This window comes from Pristis pectinata, chromosome X, assembly GCF_009764475.1.
Source record: "Pristis pectinata isolate sPriPec2 chromosome X, sPriPec2.1.pri, whole genome shotgun sequence".
Lineage (NCBI taxonomy): Eukaryota > Metazoa > Chordata > Chondrichthyes > Rhinopristiformes > Pristidae > Pristis > Pristis pectinata.
In genome coordinates this window covers 13,981,490-14,009,194 of record NC_067450.1, presented here as the reverse complement: position 1 = coordinate 14,009,194, position 27,705 = coordinate 13,981,490, and the positions used below count along the sequence as shown (strand labels likewise).

General features: G+C 49.5%; 1 protein-coding gene across 1 annotated transcript in view; it reads right to left on the bottom strand.

Moving 5' to 3' along the window:
* LOC127566986 (nck-associated protein 1-like) overlaps positions 1–27,377 on the bottom strand; it is a 120,490-nt gene extending 93,113 nt beyond the window's left edge. Inside the window, exons 1-2 of the mRNA XM_052009573.1 lie at positions 27,361–27,377; positions 19,510–19,731 (exon numbers count right to left, since the gene is read on the bottom strand). Coding sequence (XP_051865533.1) covers positions 19,510–19,605 — 96 coding nt within the window. The 5' untranslated portion in view covers positions 19,606–19,731; positions 27,361–27,377. The remainder of the gene's footprint in view (positions 1–19,509; positions 19,732–27,360) is intronic.
* Between the last annotated feature and the right edge of the window lie 328 nt (positions 27,378–27,705).

The window sequence follows — 27,705 nt, the reverse complement described above, 5'->3', positions numbered from 1 at the left end:
GACGTGCGGGTCGGTGGGTTAATTGGCTGCTGTAAATTTCCCCCAGTGTATGGGTGAGGGGTAGAATCTGGGGAGTGTTGATGGGAGCGTGGGGGGAATGGGTTACTGGGAAATGAGTGGGGAATGGGATTGATGGGATGACCAGCTGACAGAGACGCAATGGGCTGAATAGCCTCCTTCTCTGTTGTAAGGAAATATAAATATGAACACATGAGTGTGATTGAGGGATGAACATAAGCCAGGGCACTGGGAAATCCTGGAACTTGGCATGGACAGGGTGGACAGTCAGAATCTTTCTCCCAGGGTCAAAATATCAAGTACTGAAGGACATGCATTTAAGGTGAGAGGGGGAAAGTTCAAAGGAGATGTGCGGGGCAAGTGTTTTACACAGAGAGGGGTGGGTGCCTGGAATGCGCTGCCAGGTGTGGGGGTGGAGGCGGATATGATAGAGGGCTTTAAGATGCTGTTAGGGGATGGAGGGATGTGGATCATGTTCAGGCAGAAGAGATTTAGTTTGATTTGGCATCAGAGGAAGGAGCTGGACACACTCAGGATCATTCGAGAGGCTGAGAGCATCATAGAAAGGTGTTTTAGTGAGGTGGTCACACCTAAGGTACAGGCATAAAGTAACTGGGTGACCACCAGGAAAGGTAAAGGGGGTAGACAGGTGGTGCAGGATTCCCCTGTGGCGATTGCTCGAGAAAACAAGTATACCGTTTTGGGGGGGGGGGGGGGGGGGGTATGACCGTTCAGGAGAAAGCAGCAGCAGTAGCAGGTCTGTGGCACCATGACTGGCTCCGAGGCTCAGCAGGAAAGGGTGAAGGCAGAAAGGACTTTAGTGACAGGAAACTCGATAGTTCAGGGGAGAGACAGGAGATTTTGTGGCTGCAAAAGGGACTCTAGTATGGTGTGTTACCTCCCTGGTGCCAGGGTCTGGGATGTCTCTGAGCAGTTGCAGAACATTCCCAAAGGGGAGGGTGAGCAGCCAGAAGTTACTGTGCACATTGGCACCAATGACAGAGGTGGGGAAAGGGATGAGGTCCCGTGGGGTGAATATAGGGAGCTCGGGAAGAAGTTAAGATCCAGGACCTCCAGGGCAGTAACCTCCGGATTTCTCCCGGTGCCACGTGCTGGTGAGGGGAAGAATAGGAGGTTATGGCAGCTGAATGTGTGACTGGAGAATTGGTGCAGGGGGGCAGGGATTCAGATTCTTGGACCACTGGGATCACTTCTGGTGCAGAGGTGATGTGTACAAGAGGGACAGGTTATACCTGAACTGGAGGGGGACAAATATCCTGGCAGGCAGGTGTGCTGGTCCTACTAGGGAGGGCCAAAACTGGTTTGACAGGGGGTGGGATCCCAAGCATCAGGGAGGCAAATGAAAGGCTGGAAAGTGATGTAGGGGTCATTGACAGCAAGTTGAAGAGACAGGGCAGGCAGGGAAACAGCAGGGAGCGAGGAAAGTCTGTGGATCAAGTTGCATTTATTTCAGTGCAGGAGGTCTGACAGGTAAGGCAGATGAACTCAGGGCACAGAAAGCTACGTGGGACTGGGATATTACAGCCATTACAGACACATGGCGAATGGAGGCACGGGACTGGCAGCTCAATGTCCCAGGGTACAGGGGCTGTGGGCGGGGATAGAGGTGGGGGAAAGAGAGGAGGGGGAGTTACATTTCTGATTAAGGGGAACGTCCCGGCAGTTCTCCGAGATGAAATTACTGAGGGATCGTCCAGTGGGTCTTCACGGGTGGAGCTGAGAAATAAGAAGGGGATGATCACCTTGCTGGGATTGTACTAGAGGCACCCAATTAGCCAACGGGAATTAGAGGAACAAATATGCAGGGAATTGTGGAAAGTTATCACAGAAAGGGAGTTTAACTTTCCTAACATACACTGGCACTGCCATCGTGCTGAGGGCTTCGATGGGGTGGAATTTGTTAAGTGTGTTCAGGAAAGTTCCCTCAGGCAATATAGAGAGGGCCCGACTAGGGAGAGGGCAAAGCTCAACCTACTCTTGGGTAATAGGGTGGGCCGGGTGACTGAGGTGTCACTTTGGTACCAGTGACCACAGTTCTATTAGTTTTAAACTAGTTATGGAAAGGGACAGATCTGGTCCACAGGTTCAAGTTCTAAATTGGGGCAAGGCAAATTTTGACCGTATTAGACAGGAACTTGCAAAGGTTGATTGGAATAGATCGTTTGTTGGTAAAGGGACCTCCGGCAAGTGGGAGGCTTTTAAACGTGAGATATCGAGTGTTCAAGGTCTGCATGTTCTTGTTAGAGTGAAGGGCAAGGCTGGCAGGGGTAGGGAACCCTGGATGACGAGGGATGTTGAGGATCTAGTCAGGAAAAAGGAGGAGGCATGGGTCAGGTACAGGCAGCTGGGATCAAGTGTATCCCTGGAGGAGTACAGGGGATGCAGGAGTGTACTCAAGAAGGAAATCAGGAGGGCACAAAGGTGGCACGAGAGAGCTTCGGCAGAGAAGATTAAGGAGAATTCAAAGAGATTTGATGTGTATTAAGGGAAAAGGAGTAACTGGAGAGAGAACAGGGCCCCTCAAAGACCAAAGTGGACACCTCTGTGTGGAGCCGCAGGAGATGGGTGAGGTCCTCAATGAGTATTTCTCCTCTGTTTTTACCGTGGAGAAAGACATGAAGACTTCGGACCTTGCGATAGTTAATGGGGAGATGTTAGGGACAGTCTGCATTACAGCAGAGGAGGTGCTGGGTGTCTTAAAACGTATGAAGGTAGATAAATCTCCAGGGCTGATCAGGTACATCCAAGAACACTGTGGGAAGCTGGAGAAGAAATTGCGGGAGCCCTGGCTGAGATATACGCATCATTGTTAGTGACGGGTGAGGTGCCAGAAGACTGGAGGGTGGTGAATGTTGTGCCTTTATTTAAGAAGGGCTGTAAAGAAAAACCTGGGAACTATAGACCAGTAAGTCTAACATCTGTGGTAGGTAAGTTACTGGAGGGGATTCTAAGACATATGTACATCTGGAAAGACAGGGGTTAATTAGGGATAGTCAGCGCAACTTTGTGTGTGGGAGATCACGTCTCATGAACTTGATTGAGTTTTTTGAAGAAGTGACCAAGATGAGGGCAGACAGTAGACGTGGTCTACATGGGCTTCAGCAAGTCTTTGAGAAGGTCCCGCATGGTCGGCTGCTATGGAAAGTTGGATTGAATGGGATCCAGGGAGAGCTGGTTAATTGGATACAGAAGTGGCTTGACGGTGGGAAGCAGAGGGTGATGGTGGAAGGTTGCTTCTCGGACTGGAGACCCGTGACGAGTGGTGTTCCCCAGGGCTCGGTGCTGGGCCCATTGTTGTCTGTCACTTCCATCAGTGATTTGGATAAGAATGTGCAAGGCATGGATCGTACATTTGCAGATGACACTACAGTAGGTGGTGTCATTGGCAGTGAAGAAGGTTACAAAAAATTACTGAGGGATCTTAATCAGCTGGGTCAGTGGGCTGAGGAATGGCAGATGGAGTTTAATTCAGATAAGTGCAGGTTGTTGCATTTTAGGAAGTCAAGGTAGGACTTTCATAGTGAACGGCGGGGCCCTGGAGAGTATTGTAGAGCAGGGGGACCGAGGAACTTTCATGACACAGGTGACACAGGCAGACAGGGTGGTGGAGAAGGCATTTGGCATGCTGGCCTTCATCAGTCAGGGCATTGAATATAGAAGCTGGGAGGTCATGGTGTGATTGTACAAGACTTAATGAGGTCGCACTTGGAGTATTGTGTTCAGTTTTGGTTGCTCTGCTGTAGGAAAGATGTTATTAAACTGGAAAGAGTGCAGAGGAGATTTACGAGGATGTTGCTGGGACTCGAGGAACTGAGTTATGGGGAGAGGTTGGACAGGTTGGGACTTTTTTCCTTGGCGCATAGGAGAACGAGGGGTGATCCGATCAAGGTGCATAAAATTTTGAGGGGTATAGACAAGGTAAATGCATACAGTCTTTTTCCCAGGGTTCAGGAGTCAAGAACTAGAGGGCACAGGTTTAAGGTGAGACGGGAAAGATTTAATATGAACCAGAGGGGCAACTTGTCCACCCAGAAAGTGATCTGTATATGGAACGAGCTGCCAGAGGAAGTGGTTGAGGCAGGTACAATAGGAACTTTGAAAAGACACTTTGACGGGCACATGGATTGGAAAGGTTAACATAGAAACATAGAAAACCTACAGCACATTTCAGGCCCTTCAGCCCACAAAGTTGTGCCGAACATGTCCCTACCCTAGAAGTTACTAGGCTTACCTATAGCCCTCTATTTTTCTCAGCTCCATGTACCTATCCAACAGTCTCTGAAAAGACCCTATCATATCCACATCCGCCACCATTTCCGGCAGCCCATTCCACACACTCACCACTCTCTGAGTAAAAAACTTACCCGACATCTCCTCTATATCTACTCCCCAGCACCTTAAACCTATGTCCTCTTGTGGCAACCATTTCAGCCCTGGGGAAAAGCTTCTGACTATCTACCCTATCAATACCTCTCATCATCTTATACACCTCTATCAGGTTTCCCCTCATCCTCCGTCACTCCAAGGAGAAAAGGCCAAGTTCCCTCAACCTGCTTTCATAAGGCATGCTCCGCATTCCAGGCAGCATCCTTGTAAATCTCCTCTGCACCCTCTCTATGGCTTCCACATCTTTCCTGTAGTGAGGCGACCAGAACTGAGCACAGTACTCCAAGTGAGGTCTGACCAGGGACCTATATAGCTGCAACAATACCTCCCGGCTCCTAAATTCAATTCCCCAATTGATGAAGGACAATACACCATATGCCTTCTTAACCACAGAGTCAACCTGCGCAGCTGCTTTGAGCGTCCTATGGACTCGGACCTCAAGATCCCTCTGATCCTCCACACTGCCAAGAGTCCTACCATTAATACTATATTCTGCCATCATATTTGAACTACCAAAATGAACAACTTCACACTTATCTGGGTTGAACTGCATCTGCCACTTCTCAGCCCAACTCTGTATCCTATCTATCCCTCTGTAACCTCTGGCAGCCCTCCAAACTATCCACAACACCCCAACCTTTGTGTCATCAGCAAACTTACTAACACAACCCTCCAGTTCCTCATCCAGGTTGTTTATAAAAATCACAAAGAGTAAGGGTCCCAATACAGATCCCTGAGGTACACCACTGGTCACCGACCTCCACGCAGAATACGACCCTTCAACAACCACTCTTTGCCTTCTGTGGGCCAGCCAGTTCTGGATCCACACTGCAATGTCCCCTTGGATCCCGTGCCTCCTTACTTTCTCAATATGCCTTGCATGGGGTACCTTATCAAACGCCTTGCTGAAATCCATATACACTACATCTACTGCTCTCCCTTCATTGATGTGTTTAGTCACATCCTCAAAAAATTCAATCAGGCTCGTAAGGCAGGACCTGCCCTTGACAAAGCCATGCTGACTATTCCTAATCATATTATACCTCTCCAAATGTTCATAAATCCTGCCTCTCAGGATCTTCTCCATCAGCTTACCAACCACTGAGGTAAGACTCACTGGTCTATAATTCCCTGGACTATCCCTACTCCCTTTCTTGAATAAGGGAACAACATCCGCAACCCTCCAATCTTCTGGAACCTCTCCTGTCTCCATCGACGATGCAAAGATCATCGTCAGAGGCTCCGCAATCTCTTCCCTCGCCTCCCACAGCAGCCTGGGGTACATCTCATCTGGTCCCGGCGACTTATCCACCTTGATGCTTTCCAAAAGTTTCAGCACCTCCTCTTTCCTAATATCTACATGCTCAAGCTTTTCAGCCCACTACGAGTCCCCACTACAATCCCCCAGATCTTTCTCCGTAGTGAATACTGATGTAAAGTATTCATTAAGTACCTCCGCTATTTCTTCCGGATCGATACACACTTTCCCACTGCTGCACTTGATAGGCCCTATTCTTTCGCATCTCATCCTCTTGCTCTTCACATACCTGTAGAATGCCTTGGGGTTTTCCTTAATCCTGCCCACCAAGGCCTTCTCATGTCCCCTTCTGGCTCTCCTAATCTCCTTCTTAAGCTCCTTCCTATTAGCCTTATACTCTTCCAGATCTCTAACATTACCTAGCTCTCTGTACCTTTTGTAAGCTTTTCTTTTCCTTTTGACTAGATTTATTATAGCCTTTGTACACCACGGTCCCTGTATCCTCTCGTGACTCCCCTGCCTCATTGGAACATGCCTATGAAGCTACAGCCAGCTCCATCACGGGCACAACCCTCCCCGCCACTGAGGACATCTTCAAGAGGCAGTGCCTCAAGAAGGCGGCATCCATCACTAAGGACTCTCACCACCCGGGACACGCTCTCTTCTCATTACTACCATCAGGGAGGAGGTACAGGAGCCTGAAGACCCACACTCAACGATTCAGGAACAGCTTCTTCCCCTCCGCCATCAGATTTCTGAACGGTCCATGAAACCATGAACACTACCTCGTTATTCCTTTTGCACTGTTCATTATTTTTTAAATTTATAGTAATTTTATGTCTTTACACTGTACTGCTGCCGTAAAACATTTCATATTGTGTAAGTCAGTGACAATAAACCTGATTCTGAGTCTTCGGGCTGGCACTAGGTGCCAACTCCAGAACAGAGGGAGGACAGGTTCAGTCAACAAAGAAAACTGGTGATACACATTAGGCTGTGAGGGCTCCTGGGATGAGAGATTTGAGGAACTGTTGAGGGGGCCGAAGTGGTACAGATTAAGTATGTGGTACATATTAAAGATGGCCTTTCCTGGAAAGAGACAGGAACGTTCTTGGGGAAGTGCACAGCGGAAGTGTGGAGCTTGTTCAGGGAGTACGTGCATGGGGTTCTGGATAGGTTTGTCCCATCGAGGCAGGGGAAGGATGGTAGAGTGAAGGAACCATGGTTGACACAAGATGTAGAGGAAGAAAGAAGCTTGCCTAAGGTTTAGAAAGCATGGATCAGACAGGGCTCTGGAGAGTTACAAAGTAGCAAGGAGGAAGCTTAAGAATGGACTTAGGAGAGCTAGAAGAGGGCATGAGAAGTCCTTGGCGAGTAGGGTTAAGGAAAACCCCAAAGAGTTCTACACATATGTGAAGAATAGGAGGATGACTAGAGTGAGGGAAGGACCGATCAGGGTTAGAAGAGGAAACATGTGCCTGGAGTCGGAAGAAGTAGGGGAGGTCCTTAATGAATACTTCGCTTCAGTATTCACCAGAGAGAGAGATCTTGACGTTCGTGAGGATGGGGTACAACAGACTCATATTCTAGGGCATGTCGACATGAGGAAAGGATGTGCTGGAACTTTTGAAAAACATTAGGATAGATAAGTCACCGGGGCCGGACAGGATATATCCAAGGTTATTACGGGAAGCTAAGGAAGAGATTGTTGCACCTTTGGCAATGATCTTTGCATCCTCACTGGCCACAGGAAGAGTACCAGATGATTGGAGGGTGGCAAATGTTGTTCCTTTGTTTAAGAAAGGGAGAAGGGATAACCCTGGGAATTACAGACCAGTGAGTCTTACTTCAGTGGTGGGCAAATTACTGGAGAAGATTCTTAGAGACAGGATTTATGGGCATTTGGAGAAGCATAGGCTGATTAGGGACAGTCAGCATGGCTTTGTGAGGGGTAGGTCGTGCCTCACGAGCCTGATTGAACGCTTTGAGGATGTGACAAAGCACATTGATGAAGGTAGAGCAGTGGATGTGGTGACATGGATTTTAGTAAGGCCTTTGATAAGGTTCCTCATGGAAGGCTCATTCAGAAAGTCAGGAGGCATGGGATCCAGGGAAACTTGGCTGTGTTGATTCAAAATCGGCTCACCCATGGAAGACAGAGGGTGGTGGTAGATGGAGCGTATTCTGCCCGGAGATTGGTGACCAGTGATCTGGGACCCCTGCTGTTTGTGACTTTTATAAATGACTTGGATTAGAATGTGGAAAGGTGGGTTAATAAGTTTGTTGATGACATGAAGGTTGGTGGTGTTATGGATAGTGTAGAAGGCTGCTGTAGATTACAACAGGACATTGATAGGATGCAGACCTAGGCTGAGAAGTGGCAGATGGAGTTCAACCAGAAAAGTGTGGTGATACACTTTGGAAGATTGAATTTGAAAGCAGAATACAGGGTTAATGGCAGGACTCTCTTTGCACTGTGGAGGAACAGAGGGATATTGGGTTTGACGTCCATAGATCCCTCAAGGTTGCCACACAGGTCGATAGGGTTATTATGAAGGCACATGGTGTGTTGGCCTTCATTAGTCGGAGTATTGAGTTCAAGAGCCACGAGGTAATGTTGTAGTTCTATAAAACTCTGGTTGGACCACACTTGGAGTATTGTGTTCAGTTCTGGTCACCTCATTATAGGAAGGATGTGGAAGCTTTAGAGAGGGTGCAGAGGAGATTTACCAGGATGCTGCCTGGATTGGAGAGCATGTCTTATGAGGAAAGGTTGAGTGAGCTAGGGCTTTTCTCTTTGGAGAGAAGGAGGCTGAGAGGTGACTTGATAGAGGTGTGCAAGATGATAAGAGGCATAGATCGAGTGGATAGTCGGAGACTTTTTCCCAGGGTGAAAATGGCTAACACAAAGGGGCATAATTTTAAGGTGATTGGAGGAAGGTATAAGGGGGACGTCAGGGCTAAGTTTTTTACACAGAGAGTGGTGGGTGCATGGAACGCACTGCCTGCAGAGGTTGTGGGGGCAGATACATTAGGGACATTTAAGAGACTTTTAGATAGACACATGAATGATAGAGAAATGGGGGGCTATGTGGGAGGGAAGGGTTAGATAGGGCAGGATAAAATGTCGGCACAACATTGTGGGCCGAAGGGCCTGTACTGTGCTGTAGTGTTCTATGTTCTATGTTCAGTGTCGAGAGGATCAGGAACAAACAGGGTTAAAGCTGCAACAACAGAAAGCCTCGACTTTGCAAGGACAGCAATGGAGTGCAGAATTATTGGGTTAAATTACGAGGAGGGATTGAACAAACCAGAGTTTCACTTCCTCTCACTTCCAAGGATATCCCAGAGAACTAGAGTCATAGAGTCTTACAGCACTGAAACAGGCCCTTCGGCCCAACTGGTCCATTCTGACCATGGTGCCAACCTGAGCCAGTCCCATTGTCCACACTTGGCCCATATCCCTCTAAACCTTTCCTGTCCATCTACCTGTCCAAGTGTCTTTCAAATGTTGTTAATGTACCTGCCTCAACCACTTCCTCCACACACCCACCACCCTCTGTGTGAAAAACTTGCCCCTCAGGTCCCTTTTAAATCTTTCCCCTCTCACCTTAAACCTGTGCCCTCTTAAGTTTTTGGTTCCCTTTCCCTGGGAAAAAGACTGTATGCGTTCACCCTCTCGATGTCCCTCATGATTTGAAACACCTCTTTCAGTTCACCCCTCAGTCTCCTACACTCCAAGGAATAAAGTCCGATCCTGCCCAAACTCTCCCTGTAACTCAGGCCTTCGAGTCCCGGCAACATTTTTGCAGTCTTTTCCTGGTTTAATGACATTTTCCTATAACAGGGAGACCAAAACTCTACACAACACTCCAAGTGCAGCCTCACCAATGTCTTACACAAGTGCAACATAACTTCCCAACTCTTGTACTCAGTGCCCTGACTGACGAAGGCCAGCGTGCCAAACGCCTTCTTCACCGCCCTGTCTACCTGTGACTCCACATTCAGGGAACCACGTACCTGTACCCCTGGATCCCTCTGTTCTACAACACTCCTCAGGGCCCGACCATTCACTGTATGCACTTCCCAAAATGCAACACCTTCCACTTATCCAGATTGAACACCATTTGCCATTCCTTGGCCCACTTACCCAGCTGATTAAGATCCCTCTGTAATTTTTGATAACCTTCTGCACTGTCTACAACACCAGCTATTTTAGTGTCATCTGCAAAGTTACTAACCATGCCTTGTACATTCACGTCCAAGTTGTTTATATAAATGACAAACAACAAAGGTCCCAGCACCAACCCCTGTGGCACACCACTAGACACAGGGCTCCAGTCTGAGAAACAACCTTCGACCATCACCCTCTGCTTCCTGCCACTGAGCCAATTACTAAACAAGAGGAGCCCTTTCTGTGGGCTGGGAGCCTGAGACTGGGGCAGGTCTGACCATCAGTGTCAGGCCCTCACAGGGTGAAGTCCCAAAACTATTCTTCAGAAATTTGGAACCCTGGCCCGCCGACGGGTCAGGGGTCGGTTGAACCCTGGGATGGGCGGGTTCCTGTTAACCCAACGTATGAAGGGCTTCAGGGAGGCAGTTCAGGCACAGCTTTACTGGGACTGTTGTGGAGGGTGGGACAGGCTGGAGGGTGAATGGCCTCCTCCTGGTCCTACGTTACACCAGTGTTGCTGAGTGACAGCCAATAGTTTCAGGCTGATACTGTGACTCTGTCAGGAGGCCACAGTTAAAATGCTCTTTTTGATGTCCCCTCCACCACTCTACACTTACTCAGTGACCTCACACACACTCAATTAGATTAGATTGAACAAGTCTTTTAAGAAAAATAAACACAAATGTTACTCTGGCGGAACTCAGAGTTCAGCCTATCAGGCCGGAAGCTGTGCTGCTGACAAGCTGCATATCGACAGCACTGACACAGGATATTAGACAGGAGGTTGTCGCCTGAGAGAGCAGCTTGCAAAAAAAAAACAGGAAGTAAAACCCATCAGAGCGACAAGGCTTCTGCATCTGTGGATCAGCGTTACTTCAACATCCCCATCCGTTTGAGCCTTTCCTCAGCCTCAGATCGAGGACAAATTTATTTTTGAATAGCAGTTGCATGCACATGGTTACACACACACACACACACACACACACACACCCATAAACACACGCACCCACCCCCCACACACACCCCCACACTCCACACACACCCATACACACACGCACACCCCCACACACACCCATACACACACGCATCCCCCCACACATGCACACACACACTCCACACACACACATACACACACGCACACCCCCACACACACCCATACACACACACGCACCCTCACACACACACATGCACACACACACACGCAGAGACACACACACACACAGACACACAGACACACACGCCCACACCCACGGAGACACACACACATCCACACACACAGAGACACATAAACACACCCACCCACACACACAGACACACACACATATATTGTCAGAGGGGCTAACGGTCCAGGAACTGCCCCCTGCACATCATGCCTGCATGAAAACTATCAGCCCACCACAGCTGAAACGGAACAGGATACGTTTAGCTGGGGCCGGGCTCTTCACAGCTCAGCACACCCGGCTTACTGTATCCGTCCTCTTCAGTCAAATTGGATTTGATCAATAAACCCGCACCTCACACCTGGTGCAGGAGTGAATAAACAAAATCTACAACACTCACAGAGACACTCACACATTCACTGAAACACACTCACACACACACACACACACACACCCTGACACACACACCCACACACAGACACTGACACACACACCCACACACACTCACACTGAACACACCCACACAGACACTGACACACACACCCACACACACACACTGACACAGACCCACACACTCACTGAGACATACCCACACTGACACACACACTGACACAGACCCACACACACACACTCACTGAGACATACCCACACTGACACACACACTCACACACACACACACACACTGAACACACCCACTCAGACACTGACACACTCTCACACACACATTTACGCCCACATACAGACACACACACAGACACACACTGAACGCACTCACACAGACACTGAGACATACCCACACACACTGACACAGACCCACACACACACACACTGACACACTGAACACACCCACACAGACACTGGAACAAACCCACACACACATCCACACACACCCACACACAGTCATCAAACCAGTCCTGGTGCTTTCTGCTGGGGAGGTGAAGTCTCTTCACAGGCACTAATTATGGAGGACTTCAGTGCAGAGAGTCCCCAGGATGTTGCCTGGATTGGAGGACGACAGTTATGGGGAGAGAGTGGATCGGCTGAGACTGTTCTCCCTGGAGCGAAGGAGGCTGAGAGGTGATCCGATAGAGTTTTATAAAATGACGAGAAGTACAGATGGGTAGATGATCAGAAACCCTCTGGTAGGGGAGTCAAAAACAAGAGGGGGTAGGTTTAAGGTAAGGGGTAGGAGATTTAAAGGGGACATGAGGGGTGAGTGTTTTACACAGAGAGGGGTTGGTATCTGGAGCTCACTGCCAGAGGAGGGAGTGGCACTGTGTGGAAGGGACATTTAGACGGACACTTCAATAAGCAAGGTATAGAAGGGTGCGGTCCTAATGTGGCACGGACATGGTGGGCCGAAGGGCCTGTTTCTGTGCTGTGCAGCCCTGGGACTCCATGACTCTGCCTGTCCAGATATCGTGAACGCTCTGTGGCTCCTGTTGGTCTGGGGACACTGAGCTGTCTGTAAGGAGCTGTGTGGGACAGCTGTCTTTGTGGGGTCCTCGAGAGCTCAGACCCTGATCTTCTTATGGCAACACTTGTAGCTGAGGCAGATGTTTTGGGGCCAGCTGGAGATAATGGAGTGGATTGAGCAGTGGTCAGTCCAGCAGTCATCAGCACCTGTTGTGCTGGGGGTAGTGCAGGGCTGCAGTAACGCATGCAACAACATCCCTCATGGGAGGCTCATCCAGAAGATTAAGATGCATGGTATCCATGGTGACTTGGCCATTTGGATTCAGAACTGGCTTGCCCATAGAAGACAGAAGGTAGTGGTCGATGGGACTTATTCTGGCTGGAGGTCTGTGACTAGTGGTGTTCCGCAGGGATCTGTCCTGGGCCCTCCGCTGTTTGTGATGTATATAAATGCCCTGGATGAAAATGTGGATGGGTGGGTTAGTTTGCAGACGATACAAAGATTGGTGGTGTTGTGGATAGTGTAGAAGATTGCCAAAGGATACAGCGGGATATAGATCAGCTGAGTTTAATCTGGCCAAGTGTGAAATGTTGCACTTTGGGAGATCAAATGTCCAGGGAACAGTACACAGTAAATGGCCGGACCCTTAACAGTGTTGATGTACAGAGGGATCTTGGGGTCCAAGTCCATAGCTCCCAGAAAGTGGCCGCACAGGTTGATAAAGAAGGCATGCGGCATGCTTCTCTTTATTAGTTGAGGCAATGTGTTCAAGAGTCAGGAGTTGCAGCTTTATAAAACTCTGGTTTGGCCGTATCTGGAGCATTGCATTCAGTTCTGGTTGCTGTTATAAGGCTCTTATATAGATCTCTTAAATGATAAAGATGAACTCTCTCAGTTTACCTCGTTATGGTCCTTGCACTTTATTCTTCTACCTGCACTACACTTTCTCTGCAACTATAATAGTTTGAGGAGGTAACAAAGTGTATTGATGAGGGCAGTGCAGTAGATTTGGTTCATATGAACTTTAGTAAGGCCTTCGATAAGGATTCACAACACGAGACACTCGTCCAAAAGATTCGGGCCCATGGGACCCAGGGCAAGTTGGTAAATTGGATCCAAAACTGGCTCGGCAATAGGAGACAGAGGGTGGTGGTAGAGGGTTGTTTTAGTGGTTGGAGCCTGTGACCAGTGGTGTTCCACAGGGGTTGGTGCTGGGATCCTGGTTGTTTGTATGTCCGTAGGGATGAGTTGGGCCGAAGGACTTTTCTCTGCGCTGTATAACTCCATGATTCCAATCCAGACGGATGACCTGGATGTGGCTGTCGGTGCCATGATCAGTAAGTTCACAGATGACACAGATCGGTGGAGTTGTTGATGGTGTGGGGGGCAGCCTCAGGCCACAGGGTCATTGAGTACAAGATCAGGGAGGTCATATTCCAACTTTACAAATAGTTGGTCAGACCACAGCTGGAGCACTGTGTACAGTTCTGGTCACCGCACTACAAGAAGGATGTGACTGCACTGGAGAGGGTGCAGAGGGGATTTCCCAGGGTGTTGCCTGGGATGGAATGTTTCAGTTACGAGGAGAGACTGGAGAGGCTGGGTCTGTTCTCCCTGGAACCTGACAGAGGTACATAAAATGATGAGGGGTGTGTGAGGGTGAGGTGTTGCACTTTGGGAGGTCAAATGCAAGGGGAAAGTACACAGTTAATGGCAGGACCCTAAATAGCACTGATGTACAGAGGGATCTTGGGGTCCAAGTCCACAGCTCCCTGAAAGTTGCCACACAAGTAGATAGGGTGGTAAAGAAGGCGTACGGCACGCTTGCCTTCATCGTGAGGGGCATAGAGTATCAGAGTCAGGAAGTCATGTGGCAGCTGTATAAAAATTTGGTGGGGCCACACTTGGAGTATTGTGTGTAGTTCTGGTCACCCCGTTACAGGAAGGGTGTGGAAGCTTTGGAGAGGATGCAGAAGAGGACGCTGCCTGGATTAGAGAGTATAAGCTAGAATGAGAGGTTGAACAGACTTGGATCGTTTCCTATGGAGTGTTGGAGGCTGAGGGGAGACCTAATAGAGGTTTATAAAGTTATGAGAGGCATAGCTAGAGTAGACAGTGGGAATCTTTCTCTCGGAGTAGAAATGCCAAATACAAGAGGACATAAGTTTAAGGTGAGAGGAGGAAAGCTAAAGGAGATTTACTAGGCACGTTTTTTACACAGAGGGATGGGTACCCGGAACGGGCTGCCAGGGGAGGTGGTGGAGACAGATACAACAGCAACGTTCAAGAAGTGTCCAGAAAAGCACTTGAAGCATTGAGGGATACAGTCCAAGTGTTGGCAGGTGGGAGAAGCAGATCACTCAGCAAAACTAGACTGATGATAAAGAGTTGCATTTGCACAATGACAGCGACAGACCCGTCCCCACCGGTACCGTACCCCGGTGTTATACAGCGACAGACCCGTCCCCACCGGTACCGTACCCCGGTGTTAGACAGCGACAGACCCGCCCCCACCGGTACCTTACCCCGGTGTTATACAGCGACGGACCCGTCCCCACCGGTACCGTACCCCGGTGTTATACAGCGACTGACCCGTCCCCACCGGTACTGTACCCCGGTGTTACACAGCGACAGACCCGTCCCCACCGGTACTGTACCCCGGTGTTATACAGCGACTGACCCGTCCCCACCGGTACCGTACCCCGGCGTTATACAGCGACAGACCCGTCCCCACCAGTACTGTACCCCGGTGTTACACAGCGACAGACCCGTCCCCACCGGTACTGTACCCCGGTGTTACACAGCGACAGACCCGTCCCCACCAGTACCGTACCCCGGTGTTATACAGCGACAGACCCGTCCCCACCGGTACCGTACCCTGGTGTTATACAGCGACAGACCTGTCCCCACCGGTACCGTACCCCGGTGTTATTCAGTGATAGACCCATCCCCACCAGTGCCATAGCCTGGTGTTATACAGCGACAGATCCGTCCCCACCGGTACTGTACCCCATGTTATACACCGACAGACCCGTCCCCACCGGTACTGTAGCCCGTGTTATACAGCGACAGACCCGTCCCCACCAGTACCGTACCCCAGTGTTATACAATGACAGACCCGTCCCCACCGGTGCTGTACCCCGGTGTTATACAGTGACAGACCCTTCCCCACCGGTACTGTACCCTGGTGTTATACAGCGACAGACTGATCCCCACGGGGACCATACCCCAGTGTTATACAGCGACAGACCCATCCCCACGGGGACCATACCCCAGTGTTATACAGCGACAGACCCATCCCCACGGGGACCATACCCCAGTGTTATACAGCGACAGACCCATTCCCACGGGGACCATACCCCAGTGTTATACAGCGACAGACCCATCCCCACGGGGACCATACCCCAGTGTTATACAGCGACAGACCCATCCCCACCAGTACTGTACCTCAGTGTTATACAGGGACAGACCCATCCCCACTGGTACCGTACCCCGGTGTTATACATCAACAGACCCGTCCCCACCGGTACTGTGCCCCATTGTTATACAGTGACGGACCAGTACTGTCACCCAGTCAGAGAATCATACAGCATGGAAGCAGACCCTTCAGCCCAACCGGGCCATTCGGTCTCTCTGTGTAAAGAATTTGTCCCTCAGGTTCTTATAAACTCTCTCCCCTCTCACCTTAAACCTGTGCTCTCCAGTTGTTGATTCCCCAACCCTGGGAAAGAGACTGTGTGCATTCACCCTATCAGTGCCCCTCATGACTTTATACATCTCTCTCTGGTCAGCCCTCAGCTTCCTATGTTCCAGTGAACAAGCTCCCAGCCTGCTCAACCTCTCCCTGTAACTTAGTCCCTTGAATCCTGGAAACACCCTTATAAATCTCCTCTTTCCAGCTGAAGGGCATCTTCCCTTCAGCAGTATGCCCAAAACTGAGTGCAATATTCCAAATGTGGCCTCAACAACGACTTATACAACTGCAACGTAACATCCCAAATTCTATACTCAATGCCCTGACTGAGGAAGGCCAGCGTGCCAAACACCACTACACCATGTACCCTTACCCCTCCCATCTAAGCCAGTCCCATTTGCCCGTGTTTGGCCCATATCCCTCTAAACCTTTCCTTATCATGTACCTGTCCAAGTGTCTTTTAAATGTTGTTAATGTACCTGCCTCAACCACTTCCTCTGGCAGCTCATTCCATATACGGACCACCCTCTGGGTGAAGAAGTTGCCCCTCAGGTTCCTATTAAATCTCTTCCCTCCCACCTTAAACCTGTGCTCTGCAGTTCTTGATTCCTCAACCCTGCAAAAAAGACCATATGCATTCCCCCCTCATGATTTCATACACCTCTATAAGTTCACCCTTCATTGTCCTACGCTCCAAGGAACAACGTCCCAGCGTGTCCGACCTCTCCCAAAAACTTGGTCCCTTGAGTCCTGGCAACATCCTTGTAAATCTTTTCTGCGTTCTTTCCAGTTTAATAACATCTTTCTCACAGCAGGGCGAGCAAAACTGAACACAACACTCCAAGTGCAGCCTCACCAACATATTGTACAACTGCAACATAACCTCCCAACTTCTATACTCAGTGCCCTGAGTGATGAAGCCCAGCGTGCTAAAAGCCTTCCTCACCACCCTGTCTACCGGCGATGCCACATTCAGGGAACCATGTACCTGTACTCCTCGGTCCCTCTGTTCTACAACACTCCCCGGGGCTCGACCATTCACTGGGAAAGTCCTACCCTGATTTGTCCTCCCAAAATGCAACACCTTGCACTTGTCTGAATTAAACTCCATTTGCCATTCCTTGGCCCACTTGCCCAGCTGATCAAGATCCCTTTGTAACTCCTGAATACTGTCTTCCCTGTCAATGACACCACCTATTGTAGTGTGATCGCAAACTTACTAACCATGCCTTGCACATTCTCATCCAAACCATTGACATAGATGACAGGCAACAATGGGCCCAGCACCAAGCCCTGGGGAACACCACTTGTCACGGCCTCCGGTCCAAGAAACAACCTTCCCCGATCACCCTCTGCTTCGTACCGTCAAGCCAGTTGTGCATCCAATCAACCAGCTCTCCCTGGATCCCATGCGATCTAACTTTCCAGAGCAGCCTACCACGCAGAACCTTATCAAAGGCCTGACTGAAGCCCATATAGACCACATCTACCACCCTTCCCTCATCGACCTTCTTGGTCACTTCTTCAAAAAGCACAAACAAATTCGTGAGACGTGATCTCCCACACACACATCGTGCTGACTATCCCCAATCAACTCCTGTCTTTCCAAATGCATGTACATCTTATCCCTCAGAATCCCCTCCAGCAACTTACCCACCACAGATGTTAGACTTGCTGGTCTGTAGTTCTAGTTCCCAGGTTTTACTTTACAGCCCTTCTTAAATAAAGGCACAACATTGACCACCCTCCAGTCTTCTGGCACCTCACCCGTCACTAACGATGATGCATATATCTCAGCCAGGGCTCCCACAATTTCTTCTCCAGCTTCCCACAGTGTTCTTGGATATACCTAATCAGGCCCTGGAGATTTATCTACCCTCATACATTTTAAGACACCCAGCACCTCCTCTGCTGTAATGCAGACTGTCCCCAACATCTCCCCATTAACGATCTCAAGGTCCAAAGTCTTCATGTCTTTCTCCACGGTAAAAACAGAGGAGAAATACTCATTGAGGACCTCGCCCATCTCCTGCGGCTCCACACAGAGATGTCCACTTTGGTCTTTGAGGGGCCCTGTTCTCTCTCCAGTTACTCCTTTTCCCTTAATACACATCAAATCTCTTTGGATTCTCCTTAATCTTCTCTGCCGAAGCTCTCTCGTGCCCCCTTTGTGCCCTCCTGATTTCCTTTCTGACTACACTCCTGCATCCCCTGTACTCCTCCAGGGATTCACTTGATCCCAGCTGCCTGTACCTGACCCATGCCTCTTCCTTTTTCCTGACCAGAGCCTCAACATCCCTCGTCATCCAGGGTCCCTACCCCTGCCAGCATTGCCCTTCACTCTGACAGGAACATGCAGACCCTGAACTCTCCATATCTCACGTTTAAAAACCTCCCACTTGCCGGAGGTCCCTTTGCCTGCAAACAACCTACTCCCATCAACCTTTGCAAGTTCCTGTCCAATACTGTCAAAGTTTGCCTTGCCCCCAATTTAGAACTTGAACCTGTGGACCAGATCTGTCCCTTTCTATAACTGATAGAACTATGATCACTGGCCCAAAGTGCTCCCCCACTGACACCTCAGTCACCTGCCCCACCCTATTACCCAAGGGTAGGTCAAGCTTTGCCCTGTCTCTAGTCGGCCCCTCCCTCTGTTGCCTGAGGGAACTTTACCGAACACACTTAACAAATTCAGCCCCATCGAAGCCCTCAGCACGATGGCAGTTCCAGTCTATATGAGGAAAGTTAAAATCCCCTTTTACTCTTGCAACTTTCTGCATTTATTCCACTAATTCCCATTGACCATTGGGGGGTCTGTAGTACAATCCCAACAAGGTGACCATCCCCTTCTGTACTTTGCAGCTCCACCCACAAAGCCTCACTGGACGATTCCTGAGGAATCTCATCTCGGACAACTGCCGTGAAGTTCTCCTTCATCAGAAATGTGGGGAGATAATTCCAAACGTCTGCTGCCCCCTGTGAACCAGTGCTTCTGATGCCACCCTGATTGGTCTGGTTCAATGTTGAAACTTCTGTTTCGAGCAGAGGAATTCTTCCAAGCTCATCAACATTTCATTATTCTGAAACTCTCAACCACCTCACCCCTTACTCTTCTCTATGCAAAGGCAAGCAAGCTTGGTTCTGCAACAAGCCTTCAACATTTTAACTCCAATATCATCCGGGTGAATGTGCCACACCTCATTCCAGTGAATCCTTCCGATCACACTAGAAAACACAACTTGCACTCTCCTGCCACTGTCCATTAACTACATGATTTCATCCGAAGGGCAGATTTAACTGTCTGAGTTCATGCAGTTTAGGATGGTCCAACCTGGAAATAAGGAACTGCGACAAACATACTTTCTGAGCTCCTACACTCACCTTTTTAATATTATAAATTCGAACGAGCACACCTTTCCCTCGATCATTCAGAATAGAAAGCTTCTCAGCAAACTTGTGCTGCAATATTCGCGACATTGCTTCGCTAGACAAGTGGGCCCGACAGACAGCCGGGGGATGCAGAGACACCGGAGTCCGCCTCGAGAACCAGGCCTCCGACTTCGTGGGCCCACCTCCACTTTGCACTCATTGGCGGAGCAGATCCTTTTACAGAAGAGAGAAGTATTTTAAAACTTTCCACTGGTCTGCCGTCCCGTCAGCAAAATCGCGAGCAGCCCTTCTCCCACAAACCACTTCCTTCCCCTCTGATCTCCCTCAAACACAACTGCCATTTTACAGCGCTGAGACGCAGGCCCGAAGAAAGGTCCAATTATGTGACGCAGGAATACAGTACAGAAAAGCAGACTTGACCAAAACAGACAACAGGCCATGAGATCAGAGCCCAGAGACTGAGCAAGAAAGGGGAGATGGTGTGTGGCAGGAACATACATTGGGAACATTTAAAGCCAGAATAATTGTGACATTATTCAGCAGAGAGACCCCTTATCAATACTAAATTAAGAGCTTGCACAAGGTGATGTATTTTACATTCACTTGTTTCACCCACTGATTTCCTATTTTCCACCTCTTTACGATCTGCCTTGTAACGTCAGCAAACTTGGACATGTTACACTCTGCCCCCCATGCAACACTGTGGAGAGCTGAGACTGCCGCACTAAGCCCTGGAGAAGCCCAAGACTTCCAGCCACTCTGCTTTCTGTCTGATGTCCAGTCCTCGGGGTTCTGCAAGGTTGTCCGTGTGGTTGAGGGTGAGGGAGAAAGTTCAAGGTTGCAGGAAGATATTGGTTAGGTGGGAACAGCTGTGTGAGATGGATTCAATGAGAGAACTATGAGGTGATGTTCATTATTTATATCAATGACTTGGATGAGAATGTACAAGGTTAGTCAGTTTGCAGATGACACTAGAATAGGTGCTTTGTAGACAATGAAGAAGGTTATCTAAATTACAGGGGGATCTTGATCAGCTGGGTAAGGAATGGCAGATGGAGTTTAATCGGGATAAGTGTAAGGTGTTGTATTTTGGGAAGACAAACCACGGCAGGACTTTCCCAGTGAACGGCAGGGCTCTGAGGAGTGTTGTAGAACAGAGGGACCCAGGGGTACAAGTACATGATTCCCTGAAAGTGGCGTCACAGGTAGACAGGGTGGTGCAGAAGGCTTTTGGAATGCTGGCCTTCATCAGTCAGGGCACTGAGTACAGGAGTTGGGACATTATGTTGCAGTTGTATAAGTCGTTGGTGAGGCTGCAGGTGGAGTGTTGTGTACAGTTTTGGTCGTCCTGCTACAGAGAAGACATCATTAAACCAGAGAGAGCGCAGAAAAGATTTACGAGGAAGCTGCCAGGACTCGAGGACCTGAGTTATAGGAAGAGATTGGGCAGGCTAGCTCTTTATTCCCTGGAATGTAGGAGATTGAGGGGGAACCCTATAGAGGTGTATAAAATCATGAGGTGTATAAAAGATAGAACACAGGACACAGAACAGGACAGCACAGGAACAGGCCCTTCGGCCCACAATGTTGTGCCAAACTATTTGACACCTAATCCCTTCTGCCTACGCATGGTCCACATCCCTCTGTTCCCTGCACATCTACGTGCCTGTCTAAGAGCGTCTTAAACCCCTCTATCGTATCTGCCTCCACCCCCACCCCTGGCAGTGCATTCCAGGCACCCACAACTCTCTGTGTAAAAAAAATTACCACTCTCTGCCATTAACCGTGCACTGTCCCTTTACATTTGATCTCCCAAAGAGCAGCACCTCACACTTGCCCGGATTAAACTCCATCTGCCATTTCTCCGCCCATAACTGCAACTGATCTATATCCCGCTGTATCCCTTGGCAACCCTCTACACTATCCACAACACCACCAATCTTTGTGTCATCTGCAAACTTACTAACCCACCCATCCATGTTTTCATCCAGGGCATTGATATACATCACAAACAGCAGGGGTCTCAGTACGGGTCCCTGCGGAACACCACTAGTCACAGACCTCCAGCCAGAATAAGTCCCATGAACCACTACCCTCTGTCTTCTACGGACAAGCCAATTCTAAATCCAAACGGCCAAGTCATCGTGGATCCCATGCATCTTAATCTTCTGGATGAGCCTCCCATGAGGGGCCTTGTCAAACACCTGACTAAAATCCATGTTGACAACTTCCACAGCTCTACCTTCATCAATCGCCCTCGTCACCTCCTCAAAAAACTCAATAAAGTAAGTAACACATGAACTGCCCCGTACAAAGCCATGCTGACTGTCCCTAATTAGGCCATGCTTCTCCAAATGCTCATGAATCCTATCCTTAAGAATCATCTCCAATTACTTCCCCACCACTGATGTGAGACTCATTGCTCTATAGTTTCCCGGATTATCCCTATTTCCCTTCTTGTACAACAGAAGACAAGCTACTCACCAGTCCTCCAGGGCCTCGCCTGTGGCTATCGAGGACATGAAGATATTGGTCAAGGCCCCGCAATCTCATCTCTTGCCTCTCTCAATAACCTGGGGTATACCCCATCAGGCCCAGGGAGTTATCCACCTTTGTGTTCTTCAAGAGACCCAACAGCACCTCCTTCTTTATCTCAAAATATGCCAGCACATTAGCACGCTCCACAGTGATCTCACTCTCCTCTACATCCTTCTCCTTGGTAAATACCAACACAAAGTACTCATTTAGGACCTCGCCCACATCCTCCACCTCCCAGCACATGTTCCCTCCTTTATCCTTGAGTGGTCCTACCCTCTCCCTAGTTATCCTCTTGCTCTTGGTGTATGTATAGAATGCCTTGGGATTCTCTGTAATCCAACTTGCCAAGGACTTCTCATGGCCCGTCCTAGCTCTCCTAATTCCCTTCCTGAGTTCATTTCCAGCTTTTTTATAATCCTCAAGGGCCCGTTCGATTTTAGCTTCCTAAACCTTACATACCTTTCCTTGACTAAATCCACCACCTCTCTCGACATCCGAGGTTCCCTCACCCTGCCGTCCTTGTCCTTCCTTCTCACTGGAACTGACCTGTACGATCGGTTTGTGAGACAAGTTTTTCACTGGACCTTGGTACAAGTGACAATAATAAACCGATACCAATACCAATACCTGTCCTGTACTCTGTGCAGTTGGTCTTTAAACACCATCCACATTTGCCCAAAACCAGCTGTTCCCCATTAACTCTCCCTAGTTCCTGCTCTCGTAATTTGCCCTCCCCCAATTTAATACTTTCCCACGAGATCCATACTTATCCTTATCTATAGCTATCTTAAAACTTAAGGAGTTGTAGTCTCTGCTCCCTAACTGTTCTCCCACTGAAAGGTCGGTCACCTGGCCAGGCTCATTTGCCAACACCAGGTCCAGTACAGCCCCTCCTCTCATTGGACTACCTACATACTGATTTAAGAAACCCTCCTGGATGCACCTGACAACTTCTGACCCGTCTGAACCTCTTGCACTAAGGAGGTCCCAGTCTATACTGGGGAAGTTGAAGTCACCCACGACAACAGCCCTGTTGTTTTTTCACCTTTCCCTAATCTGCCTGCCCATCTGTTCCTCAATGTCCCGATGGCTATCGGGGGTCTGTAGTATAATCCCATCAGTGTGATTGCACCTTTCCTATTTTTGAGTTCTACCCATACAGACTCAGTGGACGAGCCCTCCATTATGTCCCTTCTGAGTGCAGCTGTGATATTGTCCCTGATTAATAGTGCAACTCCCCCACCCACCCCCACTCTTTTACCTCCCTCCCTATCTCTTCTAAAACATTGAAACCCTGGAACATTAAGCACCCATTCCTGCCCCTCTCTCAACCAAGTCTCTGTAATGGCCACAACATCACAGTTCCGTGTACTGATCCGTGCTTTAAGTTCATCACCCTTTCCCTTAAAACTCCTTGCATTTAAATAAACACACTTCAACCCATCCGTCCCATCGTGTCTATTACCTTGCTCCTGCCTGTTCTTCCTTACGGACTTACTGGCCCTGACATCTCCCTTCCCCTCAATCCCTCCACTTTCTGACCCAGGGCTCTGGTTCCCATCCCCCTGCCAAACCAGCTTAAACCCTCCTGAGTAGCACCAGCGAACCTCCCGGCCAGGATATTGGTTCCCCTCCAGCTGAGGTGCAACCCATTCTTCTTGTACAGGTCACCCCTGCCCCAGAAGAGGTTCCAATGATCGAAGAACTTGAAACCCTTCCCCCGGCACCATCTCTCCAGCCACTCATTTGTCTGTGCTCTCATCCAGTTCTTTCCTTCACCAGCTCGTGGCACCAGGAGTGATCCGGAGATCACTGCCTTCGAGGTCCTGCTTTTCAGCCTCCTTCCTAACTCCCTGTACTCACTGCGTAGGACCTCTTCCCCCTTTCTACCCACGACATTGGTGCCAACGTGCACCACGACCTCTGGCTGCTCACCCTCCCCCTTGAGAATGTCCTGCAGCCGCTCTGAGACATCCTCGACCCCAGCACCTGGGAGGCAACGCACCATCTTAGTGTCTCTTTTGTGGCCACAGAGATTTCTGTCTGTGAGGCAGTGCAATAGTCCCCTATCACGATTGCCCTGCCTGACTTTCCCCTTCCCCGCTGAACCACAGAGCCGGCCACAGTGCCACTGACCTGGCTGCTGCTGTGCCCTGATAGGTCATCTCCTCACCCCCAGCAGTGTCCAAAGGTATCCAACTTATCCACCTTAATGTTCTTCAAGAGACCCAACACCACCTCCTCCTTTAGCTCAAAATATCCCAGCACATTAGCACGCTCCACACTGATCTCACCATCCTCTACGTGCTTCTCCTTGGTAAATACCGACACAAAGTACTCACTTAGGACCTCGCCCACATCCTCTGTCTCCAAGCACGTTCCCTCCTTTATCCTTGAGTGGTCCTACCCTCTCCCTAGTTATCCTCTTGCTCTTGACATATACAATAGAATGTCTTGGGATTTTCTTTAATCCTACTTGCCAAGGACTTTTCACAGCCATCAAACAATTGATCATTTCTCTCTCAATCTTTCTTGTCCCCTTTTCCTGTACCCACTGGAACTGTCAGTGCGCCCCACTCCTGGTTCTGACTCACTCCACTGAGAAACCATCGCCCCCAGAAGAATCCAACAGGATAAGTCTGTTAGTGAGTGAGCTGAACTTGGAGGGGACTCCTGGATGACCCACCTGCTCCTCCTGATCTTCCCAGAGATTCCCCATTGCCCCTCTGCCTGCTGCTGGTGTGAGCACCTCCGGGAACGTGCTCCCGGAGACACTGCACATGATCCTCTGGAGGACCGGCAGCTTTCCTGGTGCAGAATGTCCGTCCCAAGCTTCAAGTTCCTGGGAGTGAACATCACCAACAGCCTGTCCTGGTCAATTCACGTAGATGCCATGGCCAAGAAAGCTCACCAGTGCCTCTACTTCCTCAGGAGGCTAAAGAAGTTTGGTTTGTCCCCTTTGACTCTCACCGACTTTTACCGATGCACCATATAAAGCATCCTATCTGGATGCATCATGGCTTGGTACAGCAACTGCTCTGCCCAGGACCGTAAGAAACTACAGAGAGTTGTGGACACAGCCCAGCACATCATGGAAACCAGCCTCCCCTCCATGGACTCTTGTCTTTACCCCGCGCTGCCTTGGTGAAGCAGCCAGCATAATCAAGGACCCCACCCACCAGGGTCATTCTCTCTTCTCTCCTCTTCCATCAGGTAGAAGATACAGGATCCTGAGGGCACATACCACCAGAGTTAAGGACAGCTTCTACCCCACTGTGATAAGACTATTGAACGGTTCCCGTATACAATGAGATGGACTCTGACCTCACGATCTACCTTGTTGTGACCTTGCACCTTATTGCACTGCACTTTCTCTGTAGCTGTGACACTTTACTCTGTACTGTTATTGTTTTTACCTGTACTACATCAATGCACTCTGTACTAACTCAATGTAACTGCACTGTGTAATGAATTGACCTGTATGATCGATATGCAAGACAAGCTTTTCACTGGACCTCAGTACAAGTGACAATAATAAACCAATACCAATACCATGTGGCTGAGCCACACTGCCCTGCCTCACCCTCACTGATAACCTTGTGGATGAGTCTCCACATTCCAGGGAAACGTCACCATATCCCCCAGCCAGCTTCTGGAAGGCACCCCTGTTCCCCACCTCCACAGATGCCCTGGGAGGTGGGTTCCCACCACTGCCCTGGCCAGTTGAAGGAAGGGTCTGGGAGGTCCGGCTGCGGGGCACAGGCCGTGCGAAAGGCCGGGAGGTGTGGGGGATGGATTGGTGCCTGTGAGGGGGAATGTCAGTGTGCTGAAGCTGCCCTCCCGATCACCTCTCACGGGGGCTGGGCAGGCAATGGCACAGTGGTCCATTGGGACCCAGAGCCTTCGTTCCAACCCCCAGACCCCACGGCTGAGCTGCTGACAGACGGGAGGCATCCGTGCGCTGCAGTCTACACCCAGCACAGAATCATCCCAGCACTACCTGACCGGAGGTGGAGAGAACACAGAACAGGCCAGCACAGGAACAGGCCCTTCAGCCCACCATGTCTATGCTGACCATGATGCTGAATTAGGCTAAATCCTTTCTATGTGTACACGGTCCATATTCCTCCATCCCCTGCACATCCATGTGTCTATCTAACAGCCTCTTAAACCCCTCTATCGTATCTGCCTCCACCCCCACCCCTGGCAGCATATTCCATGCACCCACCGCTCTCTGTGTAAAAAACTTGCCCCGCACACCTCCTTTAAACTTACCCCCTCTCACCTTAAACGCACGCCCTCTGGTGTTAGACATTTTGACCCTGGGGGAGAAACATACCGGCTGTCTACTGTATCTGTGCCTCTCGTAATCTTGTAAACCTCTATCAGGTCTCCCCTCAGCCTCCAACGCTCCAGAGAAAACAACCCAAGTCTGTCCAACCTCTCCTTACAGAAGTGTGTGACTGTGGGCGGGGACAGTGGAGACGCACTCCTCCACCTTCCCCGGCCAGCAGGCCCGGCAGCTCATCCGCAGCCTCATCGTTGAATAAAGCGCAGACCCTGTGCCCCCACATCAACCCACACCCTTTGCCGTCCCAGTCACTGCCTGAGCCGTAGTGTTCGGGACTCCAGCCTCTGTGGTCTCTTTCACACCATCATTGAACGACCTTTTCATTTCCCACTTTCTCTGTGGGGCAGCTAAAGTGGTAAAATGTCAGCAGTGGGCTGAGGGTGCGAGATGTGGGTTGAACAACACATGGGTGCTTGCCTCTGGATAAGACAGCAGTATTCAGCAGTGCTTGCAAGAAGATGAAATTTCTTATAACATTACTGCACCATCCAGGAATCTCTTGCTTCTGGAGTAACTGCCTGCCTAGCCTTTTAATGAAGGTTCCAGCAGGCATCCTGGCCCCTCTAGTGTTCAGTACCACTGATGAACATTAAAGTCCCTGCCTGCATATCCTGGGAGTGCGCTCCCTCCTGTGGCAGTCATGGTCTGTACTGCCATCATGTGGTTGCCATGGGGAGTGCGGCTTCAAAGCCCGTCTGATTCCTGCAGCTCAAAGGTTGTCGGAATTTGGTCCAATCCCTTACAGTTTGCACATTAGTACTTCTTCCTCTTTACTGGCGGACAACACGCAAACACTATTGTATGCCTGTTCTCATCCAATTTTGCAAATGCTTTGGAGGGGAGCCTGATCTGCTGCTAAGACTAACTGCAATCCTGTTTTAGTGCGCCAAAAATCAATCAACTTCAAAGGAAATTGTGGAAACAGAGTAAATCGATCTTTACCCAAGGTTTACCTGGTGGGATTAATGCCGAGGTCGACTCTACAGGAGCACAGACCACCTGTCTGTCCCCCTAACTACTGAATTCATGGCTCCTCGCACTGAGATAGTCAGTTAATGATTTAACAATCCTCGTACGTTGCAGATGCAGCGATCAAAAACCAATTTGCCATATGAATGAGCGGAAAATTTTTAACCAAGCTTCAGTTTTCGTCACAGATTTCAATTAATTATCAACCCTTTTACTCCCAGATTGCAGTGGGAGACCAGACAGCTCCTTCACTTTAGACCCTAAAGAGGAAACACAGGCGTTAACGACACGATCACATTTGAGATCAATAAATCGCGCACCAATTCCAG